The 14,897-nt window shown below is 46.4% G+C and overlaps 1 protein-coding gene across 1 annotated transcript in view; it reads right to left on the reverse strand.

The window, feature by feature from the left end:
* LOC119385835 (hemicentin-1) overlaps nucleotides 1–14,897 on the reverse strand; it is a 102,194-nt gene that overhangs the window by 54,386 nt on the left and 32,911 nt on the right. The window contains exon 3 of the mRNA XM_049414129.1: nucleotides 14,647–14,757. Coding sequence (XP_049270086.1) covers nucleotides 14,647–14,757 — 111 coding nt within the window. The remainder of the gene's footprint in view (nucleotides 1–14,646; nucleotides 14,758–14,897) is intronic.

Genomic DNA, 14,897 nt, shown 5'->3' on the forward strand with positions numbered 1-14,897 from the left:
GGAAAACATGAGCTACACCCGTTTAGGCGAGATATGCTGAATGCTAATCAGATCAAGCGAAGCCCTGAGCAATGCGAGTCCCCTGGAAATAGCCAGAAAGAGGAAGTAGTGAGCGAAAAAGAGTCCGGCCAAAGGCAAAGGAGGACGGGGGAGGGGGGGAGACGGTATATACAGGAAGTGATGTATCACGCGTCAGGAAAAAGCCAGGCATTAATCTGGCAGCCAAAGGCTCGCACACCCGTTGGACATGATTGAGAGGCTGCTAAGAGGACGCCATGTTAGCAGCGAGTGAGCCTGGCGCCGCCTTTGCCGCCCGTTGGCCGAAGAAACTGGCTCCATACTCTCGCGTTATAGCAGCGGCTCGGTCGCTTCCTGCCCAGCTAACTGGGCAACTCTCCGGTGTTTATCGCACTCCATTCGTGAGAACCTCGCCGTCGATGCTTTTCCCCGATATCTCGCTTTTAGTTGCACGTTTGTTTGTTCTTTTCTTTCTGCAGATGCCTTGGGCCGTTTTACGAGCACTTTCCCTTTAATCGCTGCAACCGGACGGATAGCGTAGACTGTGTACTCTGTGCACTGATAAATGGCGCTGCTGTTTCGTATATCTATTTTTTAATCTTTACTATTACACTGTAAGAAAGAAAGAGTATTTTTATAAATGGCACTGCTGTTTCGTATATCTATTTTTTAATCTTTACTATTACACTATAAGAAAGAAAGTATTTTTACTCTGTTTTGTGAGCCTGACTTTCCACATATATAAGTCTCTCCTGAGAGCCGTGCGACGTACGTCTCTCCAAGTGAGAGTTAACCTGCCCATTTAAATAGAGTTATATATGTGGAAATTCAGGACTGACAAATAAGAGTCAAAGTACTCTTAATTCTTCTTTTCTGATAGCTTAGTTCATGTTTACGCCCAGTGGTGGGGGTGTTTCGACATAGCGCTGCGATAGAGACCTTTAACTCGGATTCCAGTAGCGGCTCCTGCATACCACTGGGTTTTAGCAATAATAAAAGAAAAACGAATCTTGTTAACTGTTCTTTGAAAGAGCGTGAAGGCAGCCCAAGAGTTCGAAATTAATCCTGAATCCACTACTACGGCTTATCCCATAGCACGCACTTCATTTTGAAGAAGGTGCACAGCATAATTTAACTTTATGTGTTAATTTAGAATACGCACTCTATAACGTGAGTCTACGCATAGCATTCATGAAATGAAGGCTTGCTCAGTTGATCACAGCATCCTAAAAATGCCAGTTGTGAAGCTTCTTCATGGATAGACAAGTGCCCTCAAGATTGAGAGCCATGAGCGAACAAAGCAGCCTTGCAGCGCAAAAGGAGTTCGTAATTAGGACGCCCTCAGTGAACTATTGTTCTCAAACTGCTGCTAATTTTTGCGAGAATTCGTTTCGTCTAAGCCCTCTGACGAGCTTTCACTACAAGGCCGTTGCTGTGAACAACAAGGACGTTCTTTTGTCTGGTAGAATAGCCTGACAGGAATTAAAAATGTGAGTAGACAAAGAGCGCCGTCAGTACCTTCTCTGATTAATACCATCTGAATTGCAACAATGCAACACTGCGTTCAGTCATGCCCTCTAAGCACTTCCTCGCTATATGCAATCAGTTGGTAGAAGCTGGAGGCAAGTAAATCAAACGTCTATCTACATATCGGCCGCGTCATCGACTTTCCTGTATAACATGATAACGTGACTGCTGCCATCAAAATGCAGTCTTTTAAAGCACGTTGGTTTAGCATGGTCGTGATCTTTTGCATTGTTGATGTTGCACGTCCGTGATATACTGTGCACGAATCACAGGGGAAAAAAAGGTATTTCGGCGCACGGTGTGGAATTTTCAGCGATGAACGTCATCTTATACGCTCATTCGAAATATAGTGATCTCACACACTACAAAAACACGACCATGTATGTTGAAATTACGTGGACTAGTGTGCGGAAGGCATGTTCTGCGGGTGAGCTTATAAGGCTGTTTAGTGTCATGGTACGTGACTAGAAGATGCATGCTCTCGGACTCGGCTTTCCCGGCGTCCGCTCGGTGGGTGTCACTGCTTAGAGGACAGGAGAGATTACTCCGGGGTCTACAGATCAACCCTCATCCAACCAGAAATTACCACATAGCTCCTACTCAATTTTTCTCCGCAGTGGCGCTTCTGCGGAAATTCGGGTGCCTTCAACGTATGGTAGGAAGTTGCTTGAATTCATCACTAAAACCCACCAACCCTTACCACACCCACGAGCTGTGGGAGTGAGTCTTCGCCAGCTCCAACCTCGACGATCAGCTAAAGATGGCCGCGAGGGCCCAGGATGCTGCCCGAGCTCAAGGCGTCCAAACTAAGGGAGCCTCTCCTTACCATACCCTGTAACTCTCTCTCGCTCGTGCATGTGGACTAAATGCTTCGTTTAAACTGCTTGTCGACAAATATCTTGCGAGCAAAAAACATTTGTTTTTGACATTTTAGCTTGTATGGCCTGACATTACATTCAGGTGTATGTATGTCCGTTTTCTTTTTTGTGATTGATGGTGTTCTTGCGATTATTATTCGTCATACCTATGCTACGGTATATTGTCATTGCTGTTGTAATTTCAGTGAACGAATGCTTATTCCGGTGAAATACAGGAAATCGGCCTCGAGTGAAAAGCTAGAAGGGTAGCTTGAGGAGTGCACGCGACTTGCTAGTCTCTACGCGCATTGCGATGCATCCGTGTCGTTCGCAGAACTCCACACCTAATCCAAAATCCTAGCCCATATCGCATGGAAGCTTGGGTGCAATGAGCATTTTTTTAGCGCTCTCAGCCTCAGCGTGAAGAAACACCTTGTCGCCCCTCCCGCCGTCCACAAACGTGTCACCAAAGAGCAATGACAGATGGGAAGTGACGGAAGTTGGTTCGGGGCGTTTGACAGCTGTGGCGCCCCTCCGTCGCGGCCATTTGTTTACAAAAAGCGAAGAAGCAACACTCGAGCAAAAAAAAAAAATAAATAAAATTAAAACACATTGACAGAGATAGAGAGGAAAAAGAACAAGATGAGGAAAAAATAAATTCGATGAAGGTGAGAAAAGCTTCTTCACGCTTCCGGCCACGTAGAAACTACTCAAGCGCGTTTATTTCGCTTCGCCGCCTACTCCGGCTGGAACTGCGCCAAATGCTTCCCTCCGGGTTTCTGAGCGACGAAAATTTCCCGCCGAACGCGCTTGGTAACTGGTAAGAAGGCGACTGTATACATTGTAACTAAACCCGTATGTGATGACGTCATTGTATGCAAGACAACCAAGAGTCAGTACTTGAACATTCTTCAAACAGCGCAACGAAGGCGAAGAGAAAAGAACCACAAGCCACAAACCACAAAACAACTCTTCGTCTTCGTCGTCGTTACGCTGTTTGAAGAATGTTCAAGTACGGTCACCAACTAGCCCAGCTTTCAATCTTTCTAAAGGGTCAATACGCACCATCGAAACTTGCCCGCTTGTTATACTAACGGACAGTTCCAATTCGGTATGCAGGCACTCGATCTGGGGCTACGATTGAGTATAAAAACAATACTTTCTTTCTACCAACCTTCCTACATGGCAATGGAAGCTACGAGCCATGTAAGCCAGCAAGAAAATAATTCCTATCCAATTCACACGTTAGAATCTCTGCGAGCCGAAGTTGCAGTGACGCTATCGCTTCACTTAAGTGGTATAAACTTAACGTGAAGCCTGCTGTTCTGCTTACCATGCTCTTATTCCACATGTCGTCCCGTCTAGCGTGCATATTTATGTACCGCACAGGTTAAAACTTTGATTACATATCTTGAAATTGGCAGCGCGAAAAAAAAGCAAAAAAAAAACGCGCTGCATATTTCAAGATGTATAATCAATTCCAACTTGCCCGAATGTCGATTCCAATGTCGTGCCCGAATGTCGTGCGATCATAAAGTCAATGCGCTATATACACCGCTCACAACACTACATACGCTGAAATGGAGTCAGCAGTTCATGCTGATTAACAGTCGTCGACGCAGCGATCTCACAAGAGTGAAGGTGACATGCTACACTTGTAGATGAAGTAAGAACGGCAGACTGGGCGTGTTGGTTCAGCATATTTGAATTGTAAGGCGCGACGACAACAACGTACAAAAAGAAGAGTACACACACACGGACCGCCTTGCGAGTGTGCGTGCTCCGTGTGTGTGTACTCTCCTTTTTGTACGTTGTTGTCGTCACGCCTAAACTTCAAATCTGCAGATGAAATATTGGTGAAAAAGAGGTTTAGAAAAAAAGAAGATTGTACGTTGGTTTACGGTGGCGCCCACTGATACGGCTCTTTACGGAAGCATTAGTAGCGCACACCGGATGAGGTCTTGCTCCTTTTCTGATACACTCATCGCAATCGCATTAAAGAAGTGTTACTCTTTACTCTGCAGTTAGAAGTTGGGTTAGCCGCGTGAATGCACTTCGCTAAATGTTGCGTTGTGCAAGTTTTGTGTCGCACGTGCGACAAATAATTTGTTGGGTATTTCTGTGCCCTAGTCTCACGGCACTCTGCGTACGAGCTCAAACTTGAAATCGCTTAGGAATGATCGATTAACTTTTTAAATCGATTAACGATTAATCGTTCGCCACCTCATGCATTAATCGGTGCATACTTATCGATGAGAGTTTTTTTGTCGATCGCATAATCGACATTTTCGGCGCACGGATTCAAAAGTACTCGTTCATATCAAACGTTTTACGAGTCGCCACCACGATATGATCATGAGGCGCGCCGTAGTGGAGGACTCTGGAAATTTCAATAACGTGCACCTAAACTTAAGTATACGGGCCTCTAGCATTTTAGCCTTCATCGAAAATGCGACTGCCACGGCCTGAATCTTTTAAGAAGGTTAAAAAAAATTACAGCGTATCCACGGGTGAATGATGAAGAGCTTGGGCGAAGCTCCTGAAGCAATCATGGTTACACAGTGAAATGTTCAGTGGTTTCGCCCAGCAGTAATCAAAGCGATACGCCGCTTTGATTATTTTTCCTTTTTCTATTTTTAGGGGCGAAGCTCCTTAAAGCGGCACCCGTTCGTCCCTCGTAGTGCGTAACCAGTCGTAACGCTAGTACCAGATCTTGACCTCCAAGGTGGTGCCGGTGGGAGATTTCTCCTGTGCGTTGTTGAACAATAAAAAATTCGCAGCGTGCGCGTTAACAAAAAGCCGATTTCTTCTGTCTCTCATTCCCCATTAGCAGCCATTGGCATGTTCCAGTAGGAAACGTTAGTAGAAGTAGAAGTGTAAGTGTTAGCTAAAAGCCGACTTCTTCTGTCTCTCATTCCCATTAGCAGCCATTGTTTACTTCCAAGGTAGTGCCTGGTGAGATTTCTCCTGTGCATGATTAAACAATAAAAATGTTGTTCAAAACGCCGTTGATTGATGAAATAAACCAACGAAAGACGCCAGATGTTTTCTAAAAGCAAAACGAAAAGTCGCCAGATGTTTCTAAAGCAAAACGAAAAGACGCCAGCTGCTTAACGAAAGACGCCAGATGTTTCCTAAAGCAATGGTTTTCTAAACAATGAAAATTCACAGCGTACATGTAAAATTAAAGTGAGCTGCAAGTCGTCATAACACTCATCGAACCTTTAGTATAAACGCGCCCGATCTCACGTCGGTGATGATGTACTGGGCAGAATTCACGGAAGATTCACGGTTTACCGATGAACCTCCGCAGCTTCGCCCACTCATCATCATTCACTCCGTGGATATGCTGTGATTTTTTTCTTATTTTTTATTTTTATGTTTTTATTTTTTTCTTTATTTTTTATTTATTTATTTATTTATTTATTTATTTATCTCTATGGGACAGCGCCATCTAGTATATCGTCACCCAACTGCAGTTTGCATGCATCTCTATGGGACAGCGCCATCGATAAAATGATACGGGAGACGCGACGGCGGGGACACGCCGGATGGAGCGACGACCAACCAGGTGATGCTATAAGGAGCTTTGCTCCCAAAATTACAGCATATCCACGGGTGAATGATGAAGAGCTTGGGCGAAGCTCCAGAAGCAATCATGGTTACACCATGAAATGTTCAGTGGTTTCGCCCAGCAGTAATCAAAGCGATACGCCGCTTTGATTATTTTTCCTTTTTCCTTTTTTCTTGTTTTTTTATAATTTTCATTTTTGTATTTTTTTTATTTTTTATTCCTTATGTTTATTTTTTATTTCCTTTTCATTTATTTTCTTTCTTTTATTTTTTAGTTTATTTTCTTTTCTATCTCTATGGGACAGCGTCATCTAGTATATCGTCACCCAACTGCAGTTTGCATGCTTGGATTGGTTGGATTGTGCGTCATCTAGTATATCGTCACCCAACTGCAGTTTGCATGCATCTCTATGGGACAGCGCCATCTATTGAATGATACGGGAGACGCGACGGCGGGGACACGCCGCATGGAGCGACGACCGACCAGGTGATACTATAAGGAGCTCCGCTCCTAAAAAACCTCCTTGGACAACTCCCGAAGTAGAGTCTGCGTGAATTTTTCATTCATTTGATTCTTTCCTATGGTTCTCAGTGCTTCTTTCGGTAGATGCTGCCCCTTGCTTGGTGACGAATTCGTAGCAGACATTTAAACGGCGCCTTTCCAACAGTTTTCTTAATGATGTAGTCATTTGCTTAAAGAATAAAATGGAAATTCAATTTCTTTTTTTTTTCAGTGCATTTTATTGCGCAGACCACAGAAAGCTATTTAGGATAGGCAGCCGAGCTCAAAGTCATAACCTGATCTAGCACGGAGGCTTTTCAGGATGACGTAGACTAGCTGTGCTATCGTGCGGCTGGCTTTAATCCAGTGAGAGCTTTGGGCCAGCTTATTGTCTTGCTCATTTTTCAAAGGTAGCCCTTGCTGGCACGTAGAAGGCAAGATCATGAGTCAATTTAAAGCTGCATATGTGCGAACAAAAGGCGGAAACACGTATTAAAGACGATAGTCTTTCTTGGGGAACTTAAACGCAGAAATTTTGGTCTGTCTTTCTGTCTGTCTGTCTGTCTTTCTGTTTGTCGGCACGTCCCTCGATTCAGCCACTCGGCCAAAATTGAACCACTTGCCCAAGGGCCAGCCGTCTTGAACTGGTGCGGCTTTCATACTTGTGAACGTTGTCGATCAAAAAGTAAATATCATGCATATCTGAGGTGCAAGATCACTAGGTAAGTATTAGGTGGCGTGTTCCTTTAATAGAAAATGCATACATACGTAATTTTAAGGACCCTAGTTTCTTAAGCTGCGCTGAAAATGCATAAGAATGGAAGCTTGAGCGAGTTGGTATGCGTTCATCTTTGTTGAAACAGCGCTCACTAGACGACGACGAAGTAAAAGAAGGCACAGGACAGGCAGCGCCTGTCCTGTGCCTTCTTTTACTTCGTCGTCGTCTAGTGAGCGCTGAAAATGCGACTGCGCTGACATTTGCCTTCCTCCGTGCCCTTCGCACGAGCTCATTGTTGTGTTTCGGTTTCGGTTCTGTATTGCACTGTACGAATGCCATGGGTTGGTGTTGAAAAACTTTAGTTTTGAGAAGGCCAAGAAGGTGAAAAAAAATATTTAAAAAATGAAAAAGCAGCGTTGTGGGCGGCCTTCAGGCTGCCGGTTGTGGGCGCCGCTCTGGCGTTCCTGTTTTACCCAGGCGACGTGTAAATAAAAGAGTGTGTGGAGAGTACTCGTTGAGTGCGGACGTTTCTCTGCTTCAGCGCTTCGCGCCAAACCGCGTTTTCGGGCTGGCTGGCGTCCCCGCCGGTCGCGTTGGTCACCGCCGGTCTTCGCCTGCTGCTGCGCCGGGACTACCAGCACGCAACACAGCACTCATGTTTCCCGACGTATTGCCAGATGGCGTCCATATCTCACACAGCGCCTCTTCTATCGTCTTTACACGACATTTGCACCGAAGCACGCAGATACGCGGCCAATTTTTTGCCCCGTGTTCGAGTATGCAGCTAGCAGCAGTTGCAAACTGATCTAACAGCATGTGTGTAAGTTTATTCTGTTTGTTTTTCCTACGAGTGATCCGTAACCTGCCTTATTGACTCATAGTGCAATAGGACAGGTGATAACTGCGTCTTCCTGTATGTATACCTAACGAAAACAACAGCCAACGGAGGCAAGACAAGCGCAGAAGACATTATTTATAGTTCACAAGCGAAACTTGTGTTAACTGACCTGCGAAGCTGGTGGTGGTGGTGTTCCGAAAATTCCTCCATACCCACAACTGGCGCGCACCGAACAAGTAATATTTAAAAATCAATTAACGTTCTTTCCGGGGCTGGGGTTTGAAGTCTGGTCTCCCTGGTCCGAAAGCGAGTGCCTTGACGACTAGGCCACGGTCCCATGCTTGCTAATAAGAACTGTACTGAAGCATACGAATGAGTTCTACCAACGATGCAAAAAACAACTGGGAAGCAGTACACTTGCTCTGGGGGCTTCATTGAAATATTTACTGTTGGCGGACTAAAAGCGATCTGCTGGACAGCGCGTAAACTCGACATCAGGAATTGCACACTTCAGGAAAATGCCGACTTCGAGAAAATTCCTAACCCGCGTTTCCATGATCGCGTGATGATCCTTTCATTGGGCCGTTCTGGAGGCTGACGAACGCTGGAAAGAACATGAAGATGCCACGCCGATTGAGCCCGAAAACAGCATTGTGGGGACGGCCGCTGCCTATAATAGAACTGAACGCTTACGTTAGGAGCGAGGATTGCGCAATGAAAAAGAAAGAAGAGCTCCTGACTTTTTAACTGTAGTGTAGTAATTACGACACAATTGTAAAAGGAGTTAAAGAAGACGAAAATGCAAGTGGCCACCGACGGGTTTCGAACCGAAAACCTTCGAATTATGTGTCTGATGCTCTACTAATTGAGATGCGTCGGCGGTCGTTCCTCGTACACTTTATTGGGTATTTCTGTGAGTGTGATCCTAGGAGTGCTAGCCAGCGTACAAACTTGTACACATCGTACAAACTACGTTTATACGATGTGTTTGTTGCCTGATACGGTTACTGTCACCAGGGCCGTTGTTACCAGTGCCCTGTAAACTTCCCTGCATCGATGCTCGATGCGAATGTTGTTAACGCCATTTTAAGGCGCTGGAGCGCTCGGTTTTTCGTATTGCGTGCGGAAAAAGCGTCCACACTGAGAAACGAAAAAGGAAAGGAGTTGTAGCGTTCTCGTGTCTTACGTCGTCCTGCGTCGTTCCTTCGCGGTAAACACCAATATATGCAGTACCAAGTTCCCTTTCCCACCCTCTTTCTATACTATGTTATGCATGGCTATGCTATGCTAGGAGCTGCTTGACACGTACCTACTGTCTGTGGCGCATAAACTATACTCTACAAGGCTATGCCATGCTATAACCTAACCCCTCCTCCTTTGCTTCCTCACCAACCTCACATTCCTTGTTCTCACTCTCACTTCCCTTTTCCACCCTCTTTATATACTATGCTATGCATGGCTATGCCACGGCCGCTACTTAAAAAAAAAATCACAGCATATCCACGGAGTGAATGATGATGAGTGGGCGAAGCTGCGGAGGTTCATCGGTAAACCGTGAATCTTCCGTGAATTCTGCCCAGTACATCATCACCGACGTGAGATCGGGCGCGTTTATACTAAAGGTTCGATGAGTTATGACGACTTGCAGCTCACTTTAATTTTACATGTACGCTGTGAATTTTCATTGTTTAGAAAACCATTGCTTTAGAAAACATCTGGCGTGTTTCGTTAAGCAGCTGGCGTCTTTTCGTTTTGCTTTAGAAACATCTGGCGTTCTTTCGTTTTGCTTTTAGAAAAGATCTGGCGTCTTTCGTTGGTTTATTTCATCAATCAACGGCGTTTTGAACAAAATTTTTATTGTTTAATCACGCACAGGAGAAATCTCACCAGGCACTACCTTGGAGGTAAACAATGGCTGCTAATGGGAATGAGAGACAGAAGAAGTCGGCTTTTAGCTAACACTTACACTTCTACTTCTACTAACGTTTCCTACTGGAACATGCCAATGGCTGCTAATGGGGAATGAGAGACAGAAGAATTCGGCTTTTAGTTAACGCGCACGCTGCGAATTTTTTATTGTTCAACAACGCACAGGAAAAATCTCCCACCGGCACCACCTTGGAGGTCAAAGCGTAAGACTGGTTACGCACTACGACGACGACGAGGGACGAACGGGTGCCGCCTTAAGGAGCTTCGCCCCTAAAAAGACTTCTTTTTTATATCGCGGCCGTGGCTATGCTATGGTAGGAGCTGCTTGGCCGATACCTGCTGACTGTGGCGCATACCCACCGAGATTTCTGTCTACGACGCCGGCCTTAGTCCGAGCTTATACAGCTGCGCTGTTAATAAATAGGCTATACAAGGCACCGGCAACGTGGGTGGCCACACAATCGGCGCGTGACAATAGTTTGGACGCAGCATATCTTGCTGCGATCGGCAAATCTATTGCATCCATCTCGATCGGCAACTCTATCGAGATAGATGCAGATAAACAAATATTAAACATCTTGGGTTCGTGTGGGTATCGAACCCTGGCCCTCTACGAGGCGCTAGACTGTTTATACACAGAGCCATGCCAGTGCTTGAAGCGGCTTCCGAAACAAGCCCTATACAAGAGTCATGTAGTGTGAGGAGTCCCGTTAGCACATGTGATATTGCGCAGAAGATAGGTAGAATTTCACGAGACATCACATCATGTGAATTGCGCCGCGAGTATGTAGTTTAAAGGCCCGCCCATTAAAAAGCGCCTCAGAAATAATTAATCTTCATCATCAGCAGCAACAGCATCAGAAATTACACCATCTCCCGCTAAAGGGGACCATGAGGCGATGCGAAGCCGGAGCACTTGCACTATCGCGTTCCTCTGGTGCTCATTCGGCATGCTACCGACGTCGCGTCGTGGAACGCGAAGAGAAACGCTACGCGCGTCGTGTCTTCCCTCTAGCCTTGCCGTTAATTCTCACAAGGCGAGCGGGGAACGCGGTTGTCAGGCGCGCGAGGGCGAGCGTAGGAGAGGAGAGAGAGGGGGAGGGGACGCGCATGCGCTGGTGCTCATCGTGGCGTTGCGCAGAAGAGGGGCGCACCATCTCCCGCTAAAGGGGACCATGAGGCGATGCGAAGGAGCGTTTCGGCATGTCGAGCCCGCGTTTCAGAGGGCGAGGGGAGAGGGGAAGTGGATAGAGGGAAAGGGGGAGAGGGGGAGTGCGGAGGAAGTGTGTGGAGAGGGTTTGCGCATGCGCAGTAAGGATGGTCACGCCGCACACCACCACCACCACCACCACCGGTTTGAGCTCCGCCATAAGATGCTTCGCATCTAAAAAAGTATACACCTGCGTGTATTTACGGACGCGTTCTGGGTACTTCGCTGATTCGCACTTCGCTGATTTATGGCGTGTTGGACACTTAGCAAATACACTTGCAGTAGGCATGTATTCTATGAGTGTTTCAAACGGCCAACGTTACGCACAACACCCGTTCCTTTTTTTTTATTGAAATAGAAAATAAACGAAGGAGTTGTTGCCACCAATGCTTGGTGACGGCTACCCCTTTCCACATAGTTGCTAGGATAACAAAATAAATAATATATATATATATATATATATATATATATATATATATATATATATATATATATATATATATATATATATATACAGTCCTACAAGTTCAAGAACTCAGTAGCCATCACAAATATTACTGTCTTCAGAAAAACGCTGGAGCACTTTCATTGCTTTACGGTTTATCCTAGTCGGCCTTTTCTCGGGGCACGGTTGAAGTGTCCACTGAAAAGCGAATAAGAAGACGGTGGGATTCATATTCCCCCGAATAATGTGCCCGATCACGATATCGTGTTCTACTCCTGAAGGCGAAGCTCAAGCGTCGTCAAGATTTTTTTTTTCTTTTTACTGATATTGTTTGGACCGATACAACGAGGGAACGTATTTAGGGAACGCTTTCAATCAGTGTTCGCTCGCCGAGGCTGACTGCCTGACCTAATGCATGGGCGGTGTGGTGGAAGAGAGGGATAATCGCTTGACTTTAACGGCTGCGCCATCACTCTGCACTCTAGAAAGCAGTCGACACGCGAGAGTCGCTCTCAATCTCCCACCATGCACTCGGCGAAGCATCACAGTCGCGGCTCGAGCTCGCTCAGCGTTCTTGTACGATTTCAGAATTTTCGCGTCACTCCTGCCACTGTGTGTAAATCGATTAATCAAAAATGTTCAATCGATTAAGTATTAAAAAAACATGGCTGATCCCTCCGTCATAGGAATCGGTATAACACGAAAGTGAAACGTGTCTTCACAGAAGTAGTGCTTATGGTGTAGTGATATATGAGAGCTTGTACAATGTCTATTCCTGTTTGGCAGCTATAGCACCGTTTTGACGTGGATGCACCCATGTTGACAGCATGTCTCTATCGCGACGACTAACGCCCATGATCATGATTAAACTGTTGTGGTAGCTGACGGTGTGAACATATATTTGGACACAGCGAATCGTGAATCCCGCGTAAGGATGATATCAACAAGCTCATAATCAACACTGGTACCCGGTATGCACTTTTTCAAAGCGTCGTCAATTAAGGAGAGAAACGGCACGGTGTGCGCTTTCTAGTAATGGGTAGCCGACGCCTGTGCTCGTGCATACATAACACACACTGCGCTTCAGCAACAGGGGAGGTAGAGGTTCGTAGCCTGAGCCGCAAACGCGTGCGTCCCGCTGGCCTCTGTCTCGCAGGCGCTGCTCTCGCTCCACCAAGGCACGACATTCGCCCGTCGAAATCGCGTGCTTTCTGCAACGCATATTGCAGCGGTTTTGTTAGTCGGTGCTCTCGCAATTGAAGCAGTCAGCGGCGGAGAAATCCCGTTGGTGCACGCGGAAGCTCCACTACTACTATGATGAGCCGACGCAGGCTAACACGAAGCCAAAGGCAAAGAACGTAACTGCGTCAAGGGTGCCTCGGCGACGCCAGCGCGGCCAGTCTACCTCTCTGGTATCGAGACGCTTTAACCATGGCCTCCAATATCGCGCGCAATCTTGGAGTAAGCGCTAGTAAGTGTCGATCGTGAAGCATTACTTCTTTTCACATCTCACAGACGGCGGCACCTCCCCGCTTCGCCCGCCGCGAAAGAGAATGTGTGAAAGATATAAGGCGCGTTCGCGCCGTGTCTAGCATCTCCCGAAGTAGCTTAGTCGGTAGAGCGTCGGGCGCTTGCTGTCGCGGCCGCAACGTCGTGGGTTCGATTCCCAGCGGGGTGTCTTTTTCTTAGTTTTTTTCTATTCTCACCCGTTGGCGTCTATTATATGAATGTCATATCCGTGACGGATGTACTTGGTGGACCCCGGCATAAAACACTTTCGTGTTAAAAAGGCGGACATCGATGACGATTCATTGTTTTGCGGGACACTTTTCAACCATTAATCGACTGATCGTTCATCGATATTACCGTCCCTAATATCGCTCTGCAATAACTGGCAGCATAAACCTGCTGAAGCGTTTGCTGCTCGGAACATGCTCTGTTTATGCGTAGCAGTGAGCCTTGCAGCAGATAAGAATAAAATGACGGCCAAGTGTTCGTTTACTTTTTACTCCTATAGCAGTCACTTTTTACTCCTATAGTTCTTATACGAGTAGCTTGTAGATTGTAGATGGGAAGCATCTTTTGCGCTGGGCTTTGTCCGTAGTTCCATTGGCAACCGTCCGCTTTCTAAAACCTACCACAGCCATCTGGAACATATTCAGCGCGCGCTCGCGCCAAGGAGAAGTCTTCTTCGTCTTGTTCTTCGACCGCATTGATGATGATACGTGCAGAGCACCTTAGGGGCCCGGGCTGCCGTATGCTGTCCTAGCTTGGCGTAACGCAGACAAACCCGCGTATGCTGGCACGCGCTAGCGCGTTCGGGCCTGTGTAAGGGGCTGGGTAAGACGCTGTGGCCTCTCCCCCTTACACTCTTTCAGCAATCACGTGATGGCGTCGGGGAACGAGATTCTGCAGACGCGCGATGAATCCGCGTGGCGTGCTCCAACAAGAGTTCGGGACGAGCAACAGCAACAGTGCTACAGTGAATTCGTGGTGTGCTCCACATGCAAGGACGCGTTAACATCGGGCAAGGTGCCCGTGATGAACGGAACTTTAAGCCGACCCATGCGCTCCTTCGCATCCCCGCATGGTTGCCTTTAGTGGGAGATGGTGAGATTTTTTCGTTCGGCAAGAGTCCTGAAACGATAACTATGCAGTAGTGGCGTTCCTCTACAACCGACTATTTTTTACTCAACTTACCTATAACTATTTTTCTGTAGACTCGATGGCTATGCTGGATGAACGTGAAGTGTCACTGGAGTGACACTCTCACTTATAGGAATATATGTAAATAAGCATTATTATTTCAGCATCGTGACCTAATGTCGTACAACTACTGGAGTACTGGATGCTCCATGGGCTACAATTTGGTACTTCACATTTCTTCTCGTCCTGAGTATATGGCGCTTTTCTTCGCCTATATCACGACATTGAAAATTTCAAGAAAATACGCACAAAAGAGTTTACTCTCCGAGTTTACAACACCTCGTTTGGAGCGTATTACTTAGCGCAGATACGAAAGCACTTGCCTCCATTGACTTCACACGTGAGCGTGAGCGATTCGCCTTCTCGGTAAGGGCCGGCCACCTTGCCCACCTTGTTGCCAAACTTGTCTCTGATGACAGGTGTCTCCGGTGGAACTGCAAAGCAGACGTCGGCACGTTAGAAAGCAGAACAGAGAAAAAAATGTGAAGTATTAAGAAGACAACTTGTCATTTTTAATTACCATGTAAACTTGTAAAAAAGACACACGTATAGAAAAAGGGAAGCGGGTGATCAA

The sequence above is a fragment of the Rhipicephalus sanguineus genome, chromosome 3, assembly GCF_013339695.2.
Source record: "Rhipicephalus sanguineus isolate Rsan-2018 chromosome 3, BIME_Rsan_1.4, whole genome shotgun sequence".
Classification (NCBI taxonomy): domain Eukaryota; kingdom Metazoa; phylum Arthropoda; class Arachnida; order Ixodida; family Ixodidae; genus Rhipicephalus; species Rhipicephalus sanguineus.